The sequence below is a fragment of the Lycorma delicatula genome, chromosome 6, assembly GCF_047948215.1.
Source record: "Lycorma delicatula isolate Av1 chromosome 6, ASM4794821v1, whole genome shotgun sequence".
In the NCBI taxonomy this organism is placed as follows: Eukaryota; Metazoa; Arthropoda; class Insecta; order Hemiptera; family Fulgoridae; genus Lycorma; species Lycorma delicatula.
The window spans coordinates 158607423-158629249 of record NC_134460.1 but is presented as its reverse complement, the minus strand read 5'-3'; the positions used below and the strand labels follow the sequence as shown (position 1 = coordinate 158629249).

At 30.5% G+C, this 21827-nt stretch overlaps 1 protein-coding gene across 1 annotated transcript; it reads left to right on the top strand.

Annotated features, from left to right (window-relative positions):
- Nucleotides 1-8097: 8097 nt before the first annotated feature.
- LOC142327053 (uncharacterized) lies at nucleotides 8098-21230 on the top strand. Its single transcript, XM_075369825.1, has 3 exons — nucleotides 8098-8276; nucleotides 15271-15464; nucleotides 21126-21230. Exons 1-3 carry the CDS (start codon nucleotides 8132-8134, stop codon nucleotides 21216-21218), a joined length of 432 nt encoding a protein of 143 aa, XP_075225940.1. The 5' UTR covers nucleotides 8098-8131; the 3' UTR covers nucleotides 21219-21230.
- The last annotated feature ends 597 nt before the right edge of the window (nucleotides 21231-21827 follow it).

The window sequence follows — 21827 nt, the reverse complement described above, 5'->3', positions numbered from 1 at the left end:
TTAACTCTTTTGTTCTGAAAATCCATTATTTGCAATCTGACAATTCTTTATAAAGTATTAGCAGACCAGTAATGCTTCACTATTGTTAGATTTATATATATATATACATGTTCATATGTGTATGTGTATATATATATATATATATATATTAAATGAACACAATTGAAAGTTGATAAAACATTAAAAACAGCATTACAGAAGTTCACAAAAATGAACCTTTCACTTTATAAAAATCAGAATGTAAAAAAACAATTGTCAAAACAGCAGTACCTTTCGGATTTAATTCAAACTACTCTCTAAACACATTAGTCTGTTCAAAATAGCCCTAAATTTCTTTCTACTGGTCATATCAAGAATTTCAATAGCTTTAAACCTTCTCTGAGCAACGTGGATCATTTTGCAAAAAGCTGTCTGTAAATCAGTCCAGTAGTTTTTTAATCTGTAGCGGACACGCATATGAACATTGCCTTTAATATATATATAGAAGAAGAAAGTCAGTTTGTATATTTGTTTGTTGTTTCGTAAATATCTTGACACTGGCACCACCTAGTAGGTATAGTTTTTGCAAAAATTTTGTTTTACATGTAACTAGTATATATTCTGAAGATGAGTCAAATGGGTCTATAAATACAATTTTTATAAATATCCCAACCCAACGCCATGTAGCAAGTCCATTTTTCACAAAAATATCTCTTTTCATGTAACTAATATATATTTTGAAAATGAGCCTGATCGGACCATAAGTGCAATTTTTCCAAATATCACATCCCCAGCGCCATCTAGCTCCAATTTTCGTTTGCAGAGGTATTTCTTTCCATGTAAGTAACACATGTTCTAAATATGAGCCAAATCAGACCTTAAATATAATTTTTTACAATAAACCCCCAGCGCCACCTAGTGGGTCCAAACTAATTCAGAAACCTTCACAGACATGCGCACAACAACTCACCAAAGTTTCATCAGAATCAATTGAATTATATAGGAACGCATTCCGAACAAACAAATAAACATTCATTTCTACTACCTTTAATGAATTACAAGGAAGTATTGTAATTGCGAAAAATTTTGGTTTTCAGATTTCAACATTAATATCCATTTTGACTAGTTTTGGCGTGATGTCTGTTCATATATATGTATGTACATATCTTGCATAACTCAAAAACGATTAGCCGTAGAATGTTAAAATTTTTGATTTAGAACTGTTCTAACACTTAGTTGTGCACCTCCCTGTTTCATTGCGATCAACTTGACCAAAAAAACCCAAAATCCAAAAAATTTGTATTTTGGGATTTTTCTTGACTGCAATAATAAGCCCTCATTGAGAGCTTTTCAACGATATATCATACATGGTACTTATTTTCATTGATTCCAGAGTTATAGCTAAATAAAACTTTATTAATGAAATATTTGGATCTTACAAGAAGAAGGCACATTGGTTCAAATCCAATTTCATTTCTTTTTTTTAACTTTTTTTTTTAAATATATTGATTTATTAATAATTATTAAGTTCTGAACGTAAAAAAAATTGCATAATAAATAATCAATAACAAAAAAATATATGAAAAAATCAGAAGTTATTAGTGTAATAAAATGTTATGTAATTTCATTTTGAAAAAATGTATATACGTAATTTAATAGGCATACAAGAATGTCATCTAGTGTTCACATCAGATTTTTGTATACATAGAAGATAGAATGCTTTGTGCATAGTAACAGAGACTGATGTAAATTAAATCAATCCACAAGTGTATTTTCCTTATTGTACTTTAGTATGTAAGTTTAAGTATATAGAACACAAAAGCACAGAGTGCTGCATGTTAATAATTTGCATATTACAGAAATAGGTACATTAATTTAACTTGTTTTATTGATAAATAAACAACGCAGACAACTCTTATTTTGCAGCCCTATTATTTTACTTCACATTTTTCTTACCTAACTTCAGAGGATAATATGTAAAAATTTAAATGAAATGTAGACTTCTACAGTCTCAGGTCTGCCTTTCGTGATATATGTGGTTAATTGAAACCCAACAACAAACAAACACCGATATCCACAATCTAGTATTCAAATCTGTATAAAAGTAACTGCCTTGACTAGCATTTGAACCATAGAACAATCAACATCGAAACCAGCTGATTTGCGATGGCAAGTTCACCACTAGGTTATTAAGGCTCACTTTTTCTGTCTAATTAGCAGAAAAACCATATGCTGTTACTTTAAAGAGAATCATATGTATGCAGGTGAGTGAAGTGTCCTCTTCTATAGTCTCAGGTCAACCATTCCTGAGATATGTACTAAGTGAAACCCAACCACCGATGAAGATATCCACGATCTAGTATTCAAATCTGCATGAAAGAAAATGCGTTTACTAACGTTTGAAATTTAGATCTTGCGACGTTGAAAACAGCTGATTTGCGATGACTATTTCACACCTACATTGTTAAGAGACTGATATGTATGAAGGTAAGTTAAGTGTAATCTTACGTAGTCACATTTCAACAATTCCAGACATGTGAGGTAAGCAAAACACAACCACTTAAGAACACCGATATCCACAATCTAGTATTCAAATTTGTATAAAAGTAACTGCCTTTACTAGCATATGAACATTAGAACTCTCAACTTTGAAAGCAGATAATTTGCGATGACAAGATAACCATTAGGTTGTTAAGGCGCACTTTTCAATCTAACCTGTAGAACCTCCATATGCTATTACTTTAAACAGAATGAAATGTAAAAAGGTAAGTGTAGTGTACTCTTGTATTGTCACAGGTCAACCATTACTGAGATGGGTGGTAAGTGAAACCCAACCACCAAAAAACACTGATATCCACAATCTAGTATTCAAATTTGTTTAAAAGTAACTGCCTTTACTAGCATTTGAACCTTAGAAATCTCGATTTCTAAAGCAGCGGATTTGCAATGACAAGTTCACCGCTATGTTGTTAAGGTTCACTTGTTCTATCTAACCTGCAGATGCTCCATATTCTATTACTTTAAACAGAATGATATGAAAGAAGGTAAGTGATCTGTACTTTTGTATAGTCGCAGGTCAAACATTCCTGTGATTGTTGGTTAATGAAACCCAACAAACAAAGGATATATCAACGATCTAGTATTCAAATTTGCATAAAAGAAACTTCCTTTACTAGCTTTTGAAACTTCCTTCTGTAGACTTCAAAATCAGTTGATTTCCAATGGAAAGTTCACCAGGACATTGTTAAGGGTAATTTTTTTCTCTTTAACCTGCACAACAACCTTATGCAATTACTTTAACGAGAACGATATTTATGAAGTGTAATCTTACGTTGTCACAGGTCAATCATTCCAGAAAGTGCGGTAACTGAAACCCAGCTATGAAAGAACATCGATATCATCAATCTAGAATTGAAATCTATATAAAAGAAACTGCCTTTACTAGAATTTCAACGTTACAATTCTCTACTTCCAAACTAGCTGATTTGTGAAGACAAGTTCATAATTAGTTTGATAAGGCTCACTTTTTCTACCTAACCTGCTGAACAACCATATGCTGTTATTTTAAAGAGAATGATATGTATGAAAGTAAGTGAAGTGTACTCTACTGTCAACAAACTTCACCATTCCAGACAAGTGTTGCAAGTGAAAGCCAACAATCTAAGAATAAATCCACGATCTATTATTCAAATCTGCATAAAAGCAACTGCCTTTACTAGCATTTGAAAATAAATTCTCGACTTCGAAACCAGTGGAGTTGCGATGACATTTTCAAGACTAGTTTGTCAAGGTTCACATTTACTGTCTAATCTGCAAAACAACCATATGCTATTTGTGTAAAGGGAAAGATATGTATGAAGGTAAGCAAAGTTATGTAGTCACAATTCAACCATTCCAGACATGTGGTAAGTGAAACCCAACCACCAAAGAACACTAATATACACTGTTTAAAAGTAATTGCTTTTACTAGCATTTGAACCTTAGTACTCTTGACTTTGAAACCAGCTGATTTGCAATGATAAGTTCACCAGTTGCTTGTTAAGGCTCACTTTTTCTGTCTTAACTTGCCGAATCACCATATGCTATTACTTTAAAGAGAATGATATGTAATAAGAAGGTAAGTGTAGTTTTTTCTTCTATAGTCTCAGGTCAACTATTCCTGAGATGTGTGTTAAGGGTAACCCAACCACCAAAGGACACCGATAGTAAGGTATGACACGGGCTCGCTTTGGTTCTACCTTGACCTCAAGTTTCTGCACTGCAAGAGAGTCCTTGATAACCTAGTCCATTTCCTTGTTTTCAACAACCACAATTAGACCATTGCTGGTCTCTTTTATATTCCTAATACACAGGCCCTTCTGGCTGTTACAAAGGGCAGCCTGGAAGTCCTTTTTCAAGTCAGACTGACTACGGACTTAGCCGAGCCCTCCGCCCTATTAACAAACGCATCCTTAGGTTTCTTAGAGAATTGGCTGGTTTCATATCTGCTCCTGACCACCTCAGCATAGCTGGTCGGTTGCATCCGGGCCGTGGCCAGTTTCTTTGCTACATTTATTTCTTAGGTCTTGAGGCAAGATTTTCAAAACTTTCGATGAGAGCTGTGATAGTCGCTCGGAAGAATTCGAGACGAGGCCATAATCACCTTTTTGTAGCTGTACTATTATTCAATAGGGGTTTGCTAGATAGGAAGACAAGCCATCAAGTTCTGACAAAACATCACGGGCCAATGGAGCAGCTATGCTCCGGGGGCAGCCCTGGCAGCTGCCAGTGAGTCATGACAATGACAGTGAGTCATTGTCTTACTCATTTTGTACTGTATCTGGCATGTTCTGAGTTCTGTCTAGCTTGATCTGCATTCTGCCTGTCTATGATTAATGTCCAATTTCAGTCAGGGCTTGGTTAGTGACTATCAGCTGTCTACTCAAATCGTATTTCATTATTCACTGTCAAATACTGCTTAAATTTCATTTTTTACTGTCAAATACTGCTTAATTTTTCATTTTTCACTGCCAAACAATATTTCATACTTTCATAATCTCAGTATGTAAATTTAATGGGTTGTTGTTATGTAGAACATGTGATTAACACATATAAACTCGCTTCAGAAATAAAAGATTGCATATAGTTTGCTCTATGTATTGAAGTAGCCATATGTTATGTATTTCTTTTTTTTAATTGTATAAAAAAACTTTCAATCCAGAACGTTCTGGCAAGGACCATGCTGAAAAATCAGTTAATAAAATAATGAAAGAGAAGCTGGTAGAGATATTCCATTATCTGTTGACAACTATATCAATATGAACTTTATCCGAAAGCTTTTATAAAGGAAAATTTAGGTAACAGAAGTACACTGAGTAAATCCAGATTAGATACTCAAGAAATGTTACATCAAAGAAACTGAAACAAGGTGTAAACTAAACTGTTTATTAATGGTTACATGTGCACCTCTTAAGTGGAAAGATAGAAGGATCATACTGTAATTAGTTCTCTAGACAGTTGGAGCAGGTATGGCCAGCACTCATAAGGACTTAATTTCAAAACCTCCAGCTATAATGAACTGATCATATGATCAAATCTTTTTGTATTATTCTATCAAAAGGAAATCTTTAAATGGCTGATCATTCTTGTGTGTCATTTATGTTTAGTTAACGACCATATTTTATACTTAAAATACCACCAAGATTAATGTTAAAAAAGTTTGATTACCTGACATTAAAGTCCTTCTTAACCTTCCTCACTATAAATCTTAAACAGTTTGAAACTGTACAGACCCCTTCTCTGTTTGCAACTCTCCTAGGCAGTGGACTGTATGAGTAGAAAAAAGAAAAGTTACTTATTAATGTTTTCATTGAATAGGCCAGCTTGGTAAAATGTTAATAGATTTTTTTACTTTCTCCTGAAAACCATTTGAATATAAATAATTTTATTTTTAATTACTGACACTACTGATTGAAATGAAAGTAATTATCACCCAGGAAGAATGAATTATACAGTAGCATTCAAATTAATCCAAACACAGGGAAGTTTTTGTTTATTTCTACGTTGTGGCTACACTATTTGACCAGCCCATTCTTTAAGTTGTCTGTGTTATGTGAGGTTACTGTTCTTTGGTTAATTAGCAATTTTCATGTTATAATTTTTGTGTTTTGGGAGAATTTATTTCATTTTTTATTACAGAATCATATCTTCGTAATTGTTGTTCTGTGTCTTGAATAAATGGACATAACTCCAAGAAAGGGCTCAAAAATTGTTTCTCTTTCTGAGCATATCTAAATGACATAATGACAAATAGCTTCTGAGTGTAGTGTTAGACTAGGGACAATGAATGGTATTTTAAAACAGTTTAAAGAAACTGGTTCCTTTCCAACTTAAAGGATAAGCAAATGTGATCATAAAAGAAAAACACAGGATTGGTTGGTTGGTGAGAAAAAGTAAACTTGATCCAAAATTAGCTGCTGTGGATTTAAATCAGCTGGCATTGGAGCAGATATACACATGATGGAAAGAAAAATTTTCACTGGCTGGAAAGCTCTCGTCAGCTAGGAAAAAGCTGCTTTTAATCTCAGCAGTGTGCAAAAAAAAGGTCTTGTGTGCTAACTAGATCAAAGAAGTCGGGAAAAATATAACGTTTTCCAAGTCACATTTTTATATTCAGGGACAAAGCCCATACTTTGGAAAAGCATCAGATGAAAATACATCACTGGCTCATATCTGACAATTAGTTAATTCCCAGAAAAGATTTTTGGGTTGTTTCATGTTTGAAGGCCCTAGTTCATCAGTTCCAATAGGTGATATGTAAAAAAGTTAGGGAAGTATCAAGATTCTGAAGGAAGGATTCAAAACAATTCCCACAAGGCAGTGAAGTGTTTCAACAAGATTTGGTGCCATTCCATACTGCCAAAGAAGTAGAAAAATTTTTTAAAGAATAAAACTATTAAAGTGCTCCCGTGGCCAGGCAACTCCCTAAACCTAACCCAATTGAAAATCGTTGAATAGTAGTCAAAAAATGACTCTTCAAAAAAAATTGTACCACAAAAATTGTCCTCCGTAAAGCAATAATGTTGGTATGATTTCATGATGAAGAAATCAAAATGTGTATTACCCTTGTTTAATCTATGCTAAATTGTGTACTTGAAGTGATTAAGAATAAAGGTAATTCCTAGATATTATTTACAAATTGTACAGATATGATTTTTTGTAAAGAAAAGGGTAGTTTTTATTAAATAACATCTCCATTCAGATTAATTTACACCCTACTGTATCTTGTCACTTACCCAAAAGGAATAAATGATAAAAATATATAAAAAATGGATGTTATATATTTTTTTTCACAAAATTGTTGTTTAGTATGCAAGAAATATGAAACCCAGAATATATTTTTGTCTACAAATCTATATCTTAAGACACAACAGAACATAAGAAATTTCAACTATGTGATGTGTGTAGGTTGAGGATGTGGTGGAATGTCCATACCATAAAACAGTAGAAAATTAACAGTCATTACCAAGGTTGAGTATTTTATTTACTCAACCACTCTTATCATGTCTTAATAGTTTTGTTTTATTTTTTTGATTGGATGATTACCTTTTGAACTTATGTTGATAGCCATAATAATCCATAATTTTGAACTTATTATGTTGATGTAACGAACTTTAAATATATTAGTTTCCAATCTGTGCTTTATTTTTATTATAACTTCCTTGGATTAGGATCTTTTCAACTCTTTTTTTCTCCCTTAGTAATTACTCTCAAGTAAATTATTTCTGAGTTTTAACACTTCTTTCTTTTTTTTACCATAACTTAATACAATATTTCATTTATCTATGTCTAGAAAGTGAGTTCTAATTGTAATTAAGCTTATAATTAAAAGTAAAATAATAGATTCTGATCGATTTTATTCTGAATTTGTGATTTCAGGTATAATCTTAATTAAAACATATAAAGATGGAAGCTAGTAAATATTTTTCATTTATATCAGGAACTGTGTATTGTATCAATAAGATATTCTTATTTATTATTTTTTCCTCAAAAAAAGTTTTGTTAAAGAATGTTTATTTATTGTTGTTTGGTAATTGAATGTGTAGGTGACAATGACCAAATCTCCCTGATTATTGGTAATGCAGAAGAAGTAAAAGAGGAGAAAATTAATGATATGGATTTAGATGCAGATGCAGTATTTACTTCTGAGGAAGAAGAGGAAATGACTAGTGAATCTTGTAGGGATGAGATTGAATGTGATCCCTCCAAAACATCATCTACTGAGGGTACAACATCGCCAAAAATAAGTAGAAATAAAAGTGAGCCTTATTTATTATATAACTACTTAGTAGAAAAAAAACAAGTTTGTACTTACTAAGGTTTTGGTATTTGATGCTTCCCTCACCAGAGTTTTTCCACTTCCTGACTGTGGTGCAGTTGGGTATGGCTTAGTATTTACAATTAGTTTTGATCGTTGTTTTGACTGCTACATACCTTCAGTTTTACTGCCTTACATATTCCAAAAAGGTTCTGACAAATCCTTCTTGTGTTGTAAGGACGGACTGTTTTTTTTTTTGCCATTTTATCATTTATTTCAATCTTATTAAGATTGGTGTTATATTGTGATTACTGTAAAGAAATATGATTATACTCCAGTAAAATGTTTCCTCCACATTATCTACAACCTTTTTTTTTCATTTTGAATTATTTCTTTAAAAGCTCAATTTTTCGCAATACGTGGAAACCATGCTTGCCTAGATATTACATTTTCAAGTTTTATGTCGCTGGTGTTGGCTTATTTTTTTTTATTCAATTGGTATATAATATTTTCCATTACTTCCTCCCCTGGAGAAACCAGTCATGGTATAATTTATTCTACTGCTATTTGTAAAAATAGTCATTTATATTCATTAAAATATTATTTTTTATTACTATTCGTAAAAATAGTCAATAATTCATTTACTTATGGTAATCTTCATTTCTTCTTTGGTTTGAAAAATGAATAGTGATTTTCCAGAAAAATCTTATTTCTATTAAAAAAGATAAAGTACTGTTTTGGTTTTTAGTATTGATAAAAAAAAAATTAGTGCTATAGAAAAGCAACAGTTTTAGACATAACATTTTAAAAATACAATAAAATACCATCAGGTGACATGATTTGGGAGAAGTGGGCCTAAGGAAAAAACCTTATAACTATCAGCTAAAAGGCAATTAATGATACATGTCAGGATTATCCTGTGTGTGTACACACGCACACACACACACACACACACACACACACACACCAATCAGGTGGCTGAAAAGTAACTTACTCCCCCTCTAACTTCTTTTATAATTGAGATAGTTGGATGCGGTTTGCTGCATTCATCCTTATACCAAGGGGGCTACTTCCTGAAGCATAATAATAATTAGCAGAAAAAACTAACACAAATTTAAATCAATAACCAGAATGTATATTTTATTCTTTGATTTTTGGATTGTGGGGGACAACTCAACAATTTCAATTGGGACCTTGGTCATTTGATATATCATTTTAAAGAGCTTGATGAGACGAGAAACCAAATTCTGATCGCCCAATCCAAAATGCAGCCAACAGTGTGTTTGTTTCAGGTAGTTAGAACTGTGGATGTATGCTCCCCTTTAATTGTTTTATTTGAAGTATCCTGAGTTTCTCTTTGAAAATTTTCTTCGTTAAGATAAGTTAACTCGGTGAGCCTCAATTTAGAGTATTCGGCCTTCAGGGTGGACAGGTAGCAGGGGCAGTTGAAAACTTTTGATGGAGCAAATGATCATGTAATACATTGTTTTAATGGTCTTTGCAAGACAAGCAAAACAGTTTCCAAATTAAACTCTTGACTTTAAACCAAAATGGCAGCCACAAATATCATTATGTTATTAAAAATTGAAAAAATGAACTATTAACATTTTTAAACTACTTATTTTTATTAAACTTAGACTTGAATTTAGAAATAATTAAATAATTATTTTACTTATTTTTTTACATTAGAATTTTATTTCATAAAAAATTTAATAAAGTAATTTTTATTTCATAAGTTGGCAATGTCAATAGCTGATCAACAATTAAACAAACGTAAGTTACATTTTTCAAAATTTATTTTCATTGTTGATTTTGCTGATGAATACTGAAATGTAATTGTATTAGTGTTATTTTTTAGATGAATTTTTGCTATTTTTCTACTAGTAAGTTTAAAAGAGTTTAAATTACAAAACTAAAAACTATTTTTTTTTAAATTTTGATTAAAGAAGTTTAACTTGAATTAGAATGTGGGTTTTGTTTTTTAACTGTTAAAAATTCATAATCTACGAATAAAAACTCTTTGAGTAAAAACAGTGTTTTCTCAGTTCAAGAAAGAGGAGATAGACTTTTTATTTGGAGAAATAAAAGCATACAAAGGAACATCTAATGCATTTAATGTGCAGCATCCTAATCATACAATTTTTAGGATCATAGTCACAAATTTAATAGAAAAAGTTTTACACACTGGTAGCATTTTAGATTATTAAAAACCTGGCTGGCCCAGTACAGAAGAAGTTTTTGAAAAAGGAATATTGCAGAAATTTCTGTTAATAATCAACAATCGGCCAAAGCGATTGCACGAAATAATAATTTATCTTGGTGTTCAGTGCAGAAAGCATTAAAAAAACATAAGTGGAGATAACAAAAAAAAATAGCTAACTGCAGACCGATTTCACTATTATCTGTATTAGTAAGATATTTAAAACTATTCTCAAAGAAAGAAAACTTTCATTTATTTGTAAATAAATAAAAAAAAGTATTGAATGACAGACAACTTGGGTTTAGACATAATAGATCTGTAGAAGATGCCCTAGTAAAACCCGCAGAGATAATTAAAACTCTCTTGATTGTATTGGACCATGTATGATGTATACATTTCTTGACTTTGCTAAGGCTTTTGATACTCTAGATGATGCAATGTTATTAGTTAGGTTGAAAAAACTGGGATTTCGGGAAACTCATATAAATTATTGGAAAGTTATCTCACAGATATATATTGAAAAATAAAAATTTTGGAATGTGTGAGTTCTGAGATTAAAATAGAGTACGGAGTAGTACCTCAGTACTCAGCCCATTACTATTTATCCTGTATATAAATGATATATACCAAATTGCAGATAGATTCTGCAATAGGGACATTCTTTCCTTTGGAGATAATGTTGCTGTTTTTTACCCAGCTAAAGTTGGAACACTGTTTAATAACGTTAGTTCTGATTTTCCTTCAATCGTCCAGTGGTTCCTTGCAAATAAGCTAACAGTTAAATGAAAAAATGGTTTCCTCCATTTGCATGACACAGTGACACTACCATTTTTTGAACCCTTAGCTTCGTATTTAAATGATCTATACATTGCTATTAAAATAAATAGTGCTAAGTATTAAGGCATTATATTTGATTCTTATATGTGTTGGAATCAGCGTATTGAAAAAATCACTGCTGAATTAAGAATGAATGAATGGTGGTTTATGGGTATTTGAATCTACGTCTTCCCAATGATGAAATAATGTTGACAATTTTATGCAGTGGTTTAAAAAATTGTTGCTGAAGGATATGCGCCATACCATTGTCTGAAAACTGAAAAAATTCTAAACCCTTTGAACTGAAAATTGGAAATTGCTGAGTGGTTAAAATTAAATAAAATTTCATATACCAAGAACATTTTAAAAGTAAAACTTTTCAAAAATAGTAAAATCAATTAAATAAAATATATATTCATTATCAAGTAGATGAAATTGAAAATCAAAAGATTGTGTCATGATGCGCCGTCCTCCATACCATTGCAATTTTAACCTGATAGAATTGATAATGGGCACAAGTCAAAACATACATTGGAAATAGTAATACAAAATTTAAGTTAAGTGGTGTAAAAAATATATTGATAAAAGGTGTTAATAGATAAGAGTACATGCAAATGCTTGAAAAAATTGTATTCAACATGTAATTAAAAATGGAAAAACGCAGACAATTGTGAGAAAATGGTATTGAGGTGGATTACCCACCTGTGTTCAGTATTATGGGATTGTTATCTTTATGCATAATCCTGTGTATTGTATCTATTTAATGTTACCTCTGTGTACAATTAAATTGTGTTATAAATAAACATTTGAAAACGCATATTCGTACTACTTTACCTGTAGTAAGTTTTCATTCTTTGTTTAATAGTAGTTTCTTTCTTTATTGTAATAAATTTGGGGAAAATGATGGCAATAATTCAACAGACAGCAGATTATTGGTTATTGAAGAAGTGCATTGAGGTAAAGTTTTTTTTCTGTTTTGCTTGTTATAGCGGTAACATTTTACAGCAAGTTTCCGATTTTTGTATTACAAATTAGTTTTGCTTCATTTTTATATTACAAGTAAAGAGAAGTGTTTTTTTCTTGAATGGATTGCACTAATTTTAATTAAATTATAATCATCATACTGTTACGTTTTGGCTTGCTGCACGGTTTCATGAGACAAGGTTTAGAAAACTGTTTTGTAACATTGCAGTCAAAAACTAATGAAAAAAAAGGAACGAGAGAAATCATATATCACAAACATGCACTAAGTTCTTAACAATGAATATCTGTGTAAAATACCTGAAATAGCCAAAGAAATTGGCAAAAGGAGCATATATGTAGGCTTAAGGTATATAAATCAGTAATCATCATAAAAATAAGGACAAATTTTAATGAAAAAATAAATTATTAAAATAAATATCTGAAACAAAAAAGAATTAAAAGGGATAAAATCAAGTCAGTGTAACTGAATAAAAAAAAAAATTGATTTATTTTAGAAGTTTGGAAATAAGCCATAGTTGAAGTAAACATTCTGTTTTACTTTTATCTATTAAATTTATATAATAGTAGGAGGCGAACAAGTACAAAAAGCACTTCTGCTTTTATAAATTATATATACATGTAATTTACTCTGAATAAATAAATATCAAATATAGTGTATGGCATTAACTGATGAACAACCAATGGTTCATAAACAAACCTTTTCATAAGCATTTGTTTTTTTTTAATTTCTATGAGATTTTTCACACTTTGTGCAATTGCCTTTATTTTCTTAGGTGTTGTAATCACAAAGAAAATTACTTTGTAATAGGATTTTAATTAGAGAGTTTATTTGCATATCAATTTGGTATTTTATGAGATCGTTAACTCCTCCTGTATAAGGTATATAATGATCGCTATATGCTTGTTAAAAAAAAAAAAATTCTATTTTATTTACTTATTTAAGGGTTTCTTTTATCATTATTTCATGAAAATTATTTATTTTTAGACATAATGAATACTGGTTGTTAAAAATAATGGTGTGATGATGGCTTATGCAGTGAATCACATGCTAGGCATGCAACATGTTATTCTTACATTACAAATAGTAACTTTGCAATTCCGTGTTATAGTGTTTTATGTTTGAATCATTAAATTTTTGTTTTGTCTATCATTTTATCACATTGATTCAGCGTTTTCGTTAGTCATTACATCTTGTTTTGATTTTACTTTTTTATAGAAATTATTATTTTATTAAATGTTCAGTTCTATGACCATGTGCCCAGTCAATTTCATATGTTAGTGAAGTGGTATGTTTTGTGATACCCATTCATTATATTTAAAAGTATTAATTTTGTTTTATTGAAGTGTAAGAATTTGTTAAAATGTTGAATTTTGAAAATCCATTGACACTTGAAGAATTGTATTGCATTTTAGAAAATGAAGATAATATTTCACAAGCAACTGCCGTAGATGCAACTTATATTCGACCTAAAGTTGATGAACTTACTGATGAAGAAGATATTGATGAAAATTTGCTAACTGAGACCTCTTCAACAGGTACAACCGATATAGCAGGTATGTTTGAGATTTATTTTCATACTGAAAAAGACATTGATGTTCAAAAATCCAGTTGCAGGGAGAAACCAAAAAAGTAAACCTAACAGAAACTTGCTTGTAACTGGCACTGTCAGTGAAAATAGACTTCCTAATTACCCATTAAACAGTTCCTAAGAATTGCAGAAAATGAATAGAGGCACATTTGATGAAAAAACAAATTTCGCAGTTGGTACATGGAATGATAATACAGCGGTAACAGTTACCAGTAACCACTATGGCATATATCCATTATCAAATATGAAAAGATGCAGCCAAAAAGAAAGAAAACACGCCATTACTACTCATCCATTAATGATACCAGAATATACTAAAAATGTAGATGGTGTTGATTCTTGTGACAATGATATTGGAAATTATAGAATTCGAGTGCGTAGAAAAAAATGATGGTAGCCATTGTTTACAAATGCTGTAGATTCTATTGTAAATATATGGAGAATGTACAGACTTGCAAATAAAATTGGTCAAATTGATTTTAGGTCTTCTCTTATATTATCACTGAAGAAATAAAAATACCATGAAGCATTGCTGAGAATGGTGAAAAAAGTAAAGATTTTTTTCTTCACCATAAATGGCAACAAAATATTGCCATAAATGGTCATCCGTCAAAAAACAGTTTGCCAGAAGATGTTCATTATGATCAAATAGGGCACATTATTTCAGAGCTGTGGAAAAGCTAGACGAAGATGTAAGCTATGCAAAAACCATACAATTTATTCATGTATAAAGTGTTAACGTGCACCTACATTCAAAATGTTTTCAAGAATTTCATTCACAGCAAAGAAAATAAATTTTTTTTTTTTTAAAAAAGAAGAAAAATATAGAAATTGAATTGGTTTATTTGCAGCTGTATTACTTTCAGTTAATACATTGTAATTATAAACTGTTCATATGTCTTCCTGTATTCTTCAGAAAATTACATTTCTTGCATGCTTTTTGCCAAAGGTGTAAACTAACCATTTTATTTCTTTGCGATAATTGAATTTTTTTGTTAATGTGAAATTATTTCTGGTTTTATATACTTAATAATAGATAAAATAAAGGGTTTATTTACACAAAAATTGAGTGTGTTTATGTCCGGTGGGTTAAATTTGACTTAAAAATTATAAAATTAATTTAAAAGAAAAAATAATAAATAGGTGCACGTAATCTTAGCTGTTGAGTTTTGAATCTGTTCTGACTAAAATAATTTGTCTTCCTGTCGGTTATGTTGCAGCATATTTTAATTCATGAAAATATTTTATTAATATGGTAAATGTGTATGTTTATTCTGTATATATTCTTTAAACTCACTGAATCAGAACATTCAATAATATTTAATTACAATTTTTCTATAATTATAAATTTTATGGGATTCATATGACATATAAACATGCTAAACCTTTTTTATTTCCTTTTACAGGTTGTATGTCTAATACAAATTCCGTTAAAAAACAAGTTGTTGTGAACAGGAATACTCTACAAAAGGTATTGCAAGAAGTAATATCTGCCACAGATGGCATAACATCATTAGAATTGCTCCTGGATCTCTATGCACAATTAAGGGGTGTTATAAATAAACATTTGAAAATACATATTCGCACTACTTTACCTGCAGTAAATTTTCTATTCTTTGTTTAATAGTAGTTTCTTATAGAAGAAATTGTAATTCTAATTTAATCGTGTTTTTGTTCTAATATAATTTATTTGTCTTGTATTTTCAGCCATTTCTAGTAGTGGCTGATTTCTGTTTATTTTTAACCAATACCTCTATGGCAAAGATTAAGGTTAGGCTTTGTATTTTTCACATGTCAAAAACTTAACTTCTCCTTTTGGTGAAAAAGAAGACTGTGGTTGGGTGTAATCCTGTAATCACTAAAAGGTTAATAATTAGATAGATAAATTTAATGTTAGAAATTCATTTCCATTGGTAATGTTTTAGAAAGTACGTTTTGAAATTATTTACCCAGCATCTTTTATTTACTTTTAGCCAAATAAAGATTTCAGTTTTAAGTATCATTACAACTTGAGATTTTTTTAATATCATTCCACATAGTTGATTTCCCTTCTTTATCAATTTATACAAGTTGTAGGTTATTGTTAAACACTTAAATCAATAATCATCAATTTTAAAAGTAATTAATAAATCGCACTTATATAAGCAACTACCATTGCAGAAATGAAAATTATAGGTATTGAATTGATTGGCAAAATATTTGCTAAATGTCTCTTAAAATATAAACCATTAATTATTGATCGTGGCTGACTGCATTTATTTTGTGTAGTGAGTTTTTATGATTAAGGAAGAACATTACTTTTTTTAACTTGCTTTTGTAATTCATCATGATTGTGGTAATTTGAATTAGGTTCTCATATTTTCTAGGAGTATTAAATTGTTGTAGTTTATTATTATTGTTAAAAGATTATATACAGAAGATAATAAAAACTGTGATATTAATTTAAAATTAAAGTTTGATTTACTGCGCAATATAACATATGAGCATTTGCAAGGTACGCATTAAGAAAAAAAAATCCATACACTGAGAATTTTTCAGTGCTTGAAAGCAGTCACAAAAAGTATGTAATCTAATTTGCAATAATTTTGTGACTTCACTTTACAGTGTACGGTAATATTATTATTGAATAATAATCCAAAGAGTTGAATGTTTGTTTTACCTTTTATTGATGTAATCAATTTCAATTTAACATTTTCATGTTGAATTCTGAGGGTCAATTTAATTGGAATTTTGTCTTCATGTCTTGTGTGTGAGTGTAAGTGGGCTGATAAAAATGGATATTGACAGTAGAGGTAATAAATGTTTCAACCACCCCAGAGCATTCATGTTCCTCTGATCAGTAGAATCATGTCAGAGCAAGGGGTTCCATCATCGGTTGTGCAACATATCTTGAAGTTTCTCACAAATGAGTGTGAGCATGCACATTTGGGACTATAATGTCACATACCCTAGTCTAAGATTATATTACCAAATTTAAAGGAGGGTGTGAAACTATAGAAAGTGAAAGTCACAATAGCACTCGAGGACAAGTACAAATCAAGGATGTCTCTTCAAGGACAAGTGTGTCGATCCACCTGTGGCCTCTTTGAAGATCTTACAGTTGATGAATTTGCTTCAGAAGAAAATAGCAGTCAAAGAAGTACCTATTCCATTCCACAAGTATCTGTTCCAAGTGTCATGGGTTCTTCAAAGTCTGTGTGAGGTGGGTTCTAAGTATTATCCTAAAATTGGAAACCGGCCTGACATTTAATTTGCCAAAGACTCCTGAATTTGATTTTGACCAGAGGGAAATAATTTTTTGCATTGAGTACTTGCATATAGTAAGACATGGGTCTGTCGCTACATTAAAGTCAAAATCGGTAAATACAGATGGTGTAGGCAAAATCATGTCAGTCAGCTTGAAAAGTCCTCAAAACCATGTCTAGGAACTGGAAAGTATATTGCTTATAGATTTTCTCCTTGAACATTGCATTGTGAATTTTGCATTCTATTACAAGCTCTTGGTCAAAGTGAAAGCAGCATCTGCCAATCAGAGATGATTATCCTTCATGACAATGCCAGGCCTCATACAGCCATTAGCATTAGGAAGAAACTGATTAAAAAATACTGGGAAAACTTAATCTGGATTCATTCACATTAAAGCTAGTACTAATTGAAACGTTATCCTATCCTATCCATCTGAAAATATAAAGTGTGTAAGGATAGCCTTAGAGAAAAGTCCATGTCAATCAATGCAGCAGCATTTCCCGCGACACCACAAATCATCTAGGAATTAACTGTTGGGCATCTGTTGTTGCAAAGAGATGGTGCAGCTGTATCATGCACACGATGATCTTTAGAAGTACCTAATCCTGTGTGATGAAGCAATATTCTTATTCAACAACTCCAAACAGACAAAACTGCTTATACTGATCACCGACAAATCCATACAGACTACAAGTGGCCACTACACTTTACTGTACTGATGTGTGGTGTGCCATTTCAGCTCAGGATATTTTTTCCGGTTGATTATAGGTTCTGTGAACATTATAACTGTTGGAAACCTTTTTGTACCTGAGTTCAGATATTGCAACTAGATTGTTGCGAGAGCTTGCTTTCAGTTGGACAGTGCCACAGCTATATGCCATGAATCACCCTTCGTGCTGCATTCCCCGAAAACGTTTTCTCTTGGTTTGGTAACAATGAATGGCACTCTCAATTCCGGACCTTTCTGTGGTAGACTTTTATGGGTAGGAGGGGCAATTTTAAAGTTCAAGTTTTTCTCGCATCTTAAAAATGCAATTTATCAGGAGAGTGTGAATGTTACACAGGAGACTATGTAGTATCATGAAACGTACCTGAGAGACAGCAGCAGAGTACTTTGATTGTCATCGAGATCTCTAAAATGTCATATTCAAGATATGAGGTCTGGTTTGTGAATCCAGGATACTGACTTAACTATGTTCAGTAGATTTATTATCAAATATAGTAAATGTATTATCTTATTTTCACAATCAAAGTTGTTTTTTGAACCAAAGTTTGGTTCATTGTGCTCATGAGCTATTTCTTTTTTGGAAACCGCCAGTCGTAAATAAACTTAAAATATTTTAATTCATACCGTGATAAACTAATAAAGAATGAAGAAGACATTTATTTCTCACCATGGTGTTCTTTCTTTCTGGGATGAAAGTGGTTTTCAATTTGTTGTTTCTGGGATGATCTGTTTGTGTCAGTGTGATGGTTGAAACTTTAAAAAATGAATTGACAAAGTATAAATATGAATTATACCACATGAAAACCCACTACCGCATTTTATATTTGGTTTACCAGCAGTTGAAAACTGTGTGATTATAATTTAGATAGCCATTATAAATTCACCCTTAGCAAATATTTATACTAAGAAAGAAAATTAACCAGTCATCGGTTTTCTATTTATCCAACTTAAATTTTTAATAATACATTATTTATAATGGACTTTTTCAGTATCCCAACCCTTTTACAATATCTTACCTTCATACAAAATCATATATTTGCAATTATCCTGTACTACCGTAATTATATTAGCTTAACATTAGAAATTGGGGCAACATAATCTTTTACTTAGTGGTGAATGGACTCTAAAACTGTTATTTACTTAAAAAATTTAATATTCTAATAGATTCAGATTCTGTTTATTCTTCTTTTCATTCTTTCAAATTTAATTTTAATTCCCTCTGATAAATTGTTTCTGTAAAACACCCACTTTTTTCTTTTCAGATAATTGTGTTTGGGTTTTAAAAATAATTTTTCATATTTAAATTCTGTTGCTAATTAATGATGTTTTAATTTGCTTGATTAATTTCAATATGTTTCTTAATTGCATGCAAATATTAAATTTAAAAATAATTTATTCTATCCCTAAGCATCTAACAAGTGCATTAGACACAAGTTGATCCTTAGTGTACAAGTATTACGATTTCTAATTGGCTAAATTGTGTAATCAATGATAAATCGCTTTTCCAAACTGACACTACTAAACAATTTAATCCATAAATAGTTGACCCTGTGACCCCAGCCTAATTATGTTGCTTATTAATTTCATTGTTGGTTGTAAGATCATGTTGAAAATAACTTTCCCCTATACTGTTTACCAAAAATTGTTTCCACTTTTCAAAGATAAAATTTTGATCTGTCATAATTTCTGGAAGGTGAGTTTTTGTGACTGAAAAAGATTGCTTTTGGAAGCTCTGCTTTTGTTCATAAGGAATTGCATTAGCTTATGTTTGTCTGGTGATTATTTTATGTCACTTGTAATGCTTACAGTATCTTGCTTTTTGTCCTTTCCTACAGAATGCTGTTTAACACTATCCATTATCACACGTGTGGACACTCAATAGTAAATACAGAAAAATTAAGACAAACTGTTCTATCCTCAAAAGAGAGTGAACTGAAGATATACTGCTATAACAATGAATGAAAATATTTATTCTATCATAACTGAACTGAATTAGAATAATAAAGTGTTCTTTATCACAATAATTGAATAGTATTAAGATATGTTTTGCCATATAGAACTGTGTTTGTACTAAATTTCATATCAAAGCATAAAAGTTTACATGAAATAAAAATGGATGATGTTGAGAATTATCAGGGTTTTACATTTTTTAATGAATTTCAAATATGTAGTAGGTAATTAATTCTATTATGAATGCAAGAACAACAGTTTGTGATAAAAATAATAGATATCCATAAAAACTGCAGGAGCACAAAATTACTGTTCATTATCAGTGAGAAATAATTGATAAATTATTTTAATTATATGTGTATTAGAAATGAAAGATTTTTAAGAACTACTGATTAGAGAGATTAGGTTTAAATTCTCTAACATTCTAATCATTTAAAATTTTGTTAATTTTGGAGTTATTTAATTATTACAATTCAGTCAGAGCTTGAATATTCTATGAAGAGAGTGATTGATGTAGAATGATAGTATTTGAAGATATACAGACTTCCATACTGAAAGAATAAGAGCTATGGGGATGACCACTCTTCGGGTAGTAGTGACTGCATGCATATAATGTGTTTTATGAATAAATTGATTTAGTTTGAACAATAAAACAATTATTTTTTATGATTGTTTGGTAAAAATAAATCAAAATTTATTTTAAAGCTCTAGATAATTCAAATAAAAAAGTACTTTTTTAAATAATTCATCATAATACATTTCTAATAATTGGAAAAGGAAAAAATTTGTTCTTTTTCTTAGTAATAAATAATTAGATCTACGAATCATTGTTGAAGGATATAAACATTTTTTTTTTTTTTTTAAATCTGCATTCTGTCAAAAATACAGCTCTGTTAAAAAAAAAGTTACATTGCACCTTAAAAATTACAAGTGTAGGAATGTAAGAAGCAGTTGCATCTATTTGGCCACCAAGTCAAGAGAATTAATATTTGTAATTATTTACTCCTCCATATAAATTCACTCCTCCGCACATTAAATTAATGAAAGGGATAAAAATATATTAAATTATGAGTTGTGATGTTATTTGAAGCTGTTTTACCAGCAGGCAGTTGCAACAAGAAGAGCGTGAGTAGGGGTTTCATTTCAATAGGTTACATTGGGAGAAAGGCAGAAAACAATTGAATGATTGTTTGAATTTTTTTAAATAAATAAAACTACTGGAGGTACTAACAACATTTATTTCTCCAGTAGTTGTTTTAATGCAGTTTCCTCTGTATCAGCAGCTATTGTACAATTTTTTTCATATTAGTTCGTAGTTTTTTTTTTTTTTTTTTTTAGGAATTAGAAGCTGAAATAAAGCGATTTATCACTTTACAACAATCAATAGAAGCTCATCATTTGTCTTCACCAGGAAGTTATGTACAGTCCTGACAGAAGAGCGGTCACAACATGTGACATAGGTCATTTGTATAAAGTGAGTTCTATATTTTATTAATTCTTTTGTTGGATTCAATGCATTCATACAAATAGATTGTAATCAGTCTTTTTACACTAGTAATTAAAAAAAAAATGATATCTTCAAGCTAGTTTTTTTTTTTTTCATTAATGTAAATGTATAATAAATATTTTGATAAGGTAATGTCGATATAGAAGTTTTTTCATAAATTCTAGTTTTTACGCAGCTCTTATACAGTAGCTGAATAACAGTTGTGTTATAAAGTAATGAGCAGTTGTACTGTGAGCGAGCTTTTTTTAATGGAAATCAGTAAAAATTTACTGTTATTCAAGAAATTTATAGATTGTGATAAAGAATTGGATGAATATCTTTTCATTCCAGTAACTAATTTTCTTTCTTATGTGAAATTGTATGTTCAGTGATTGTAATCTTAATTCTCTCATACTAGAAAGTTTGAAAAAGAATTTTCAACTAGTAATAAATAATTTCCGAATAGTATCTATTTGAGTAATAGCCAATAATTTTTGCTTTAACACTGAAGTATATATTTTTGCATATATATACATTAAATAATATACATATAT

Coding starts and splice junctions, on each gene's coding strand:
- LOC142327053 (XM_075369825.1), top strand. CDS start 8,132: ATGGATTTAGATGCAGATGCAGTATTTACTTCTGAGGAAGAAGAGGAA. Junction 8,277..15,270: donor AAAAATAAGTAGAAATAAAA/GTGAGCCTTATT, acceptor TTCCTTTTACAG/GTTGTATGTCTAATACAAAT. Junction 15,465..21,125: donor TTCGCACTACTTTACCTGCA/GTAAATTTTCTA, acceptor TTTTTTTTTTAG/GAATTAGAAGCTGAAATAAA.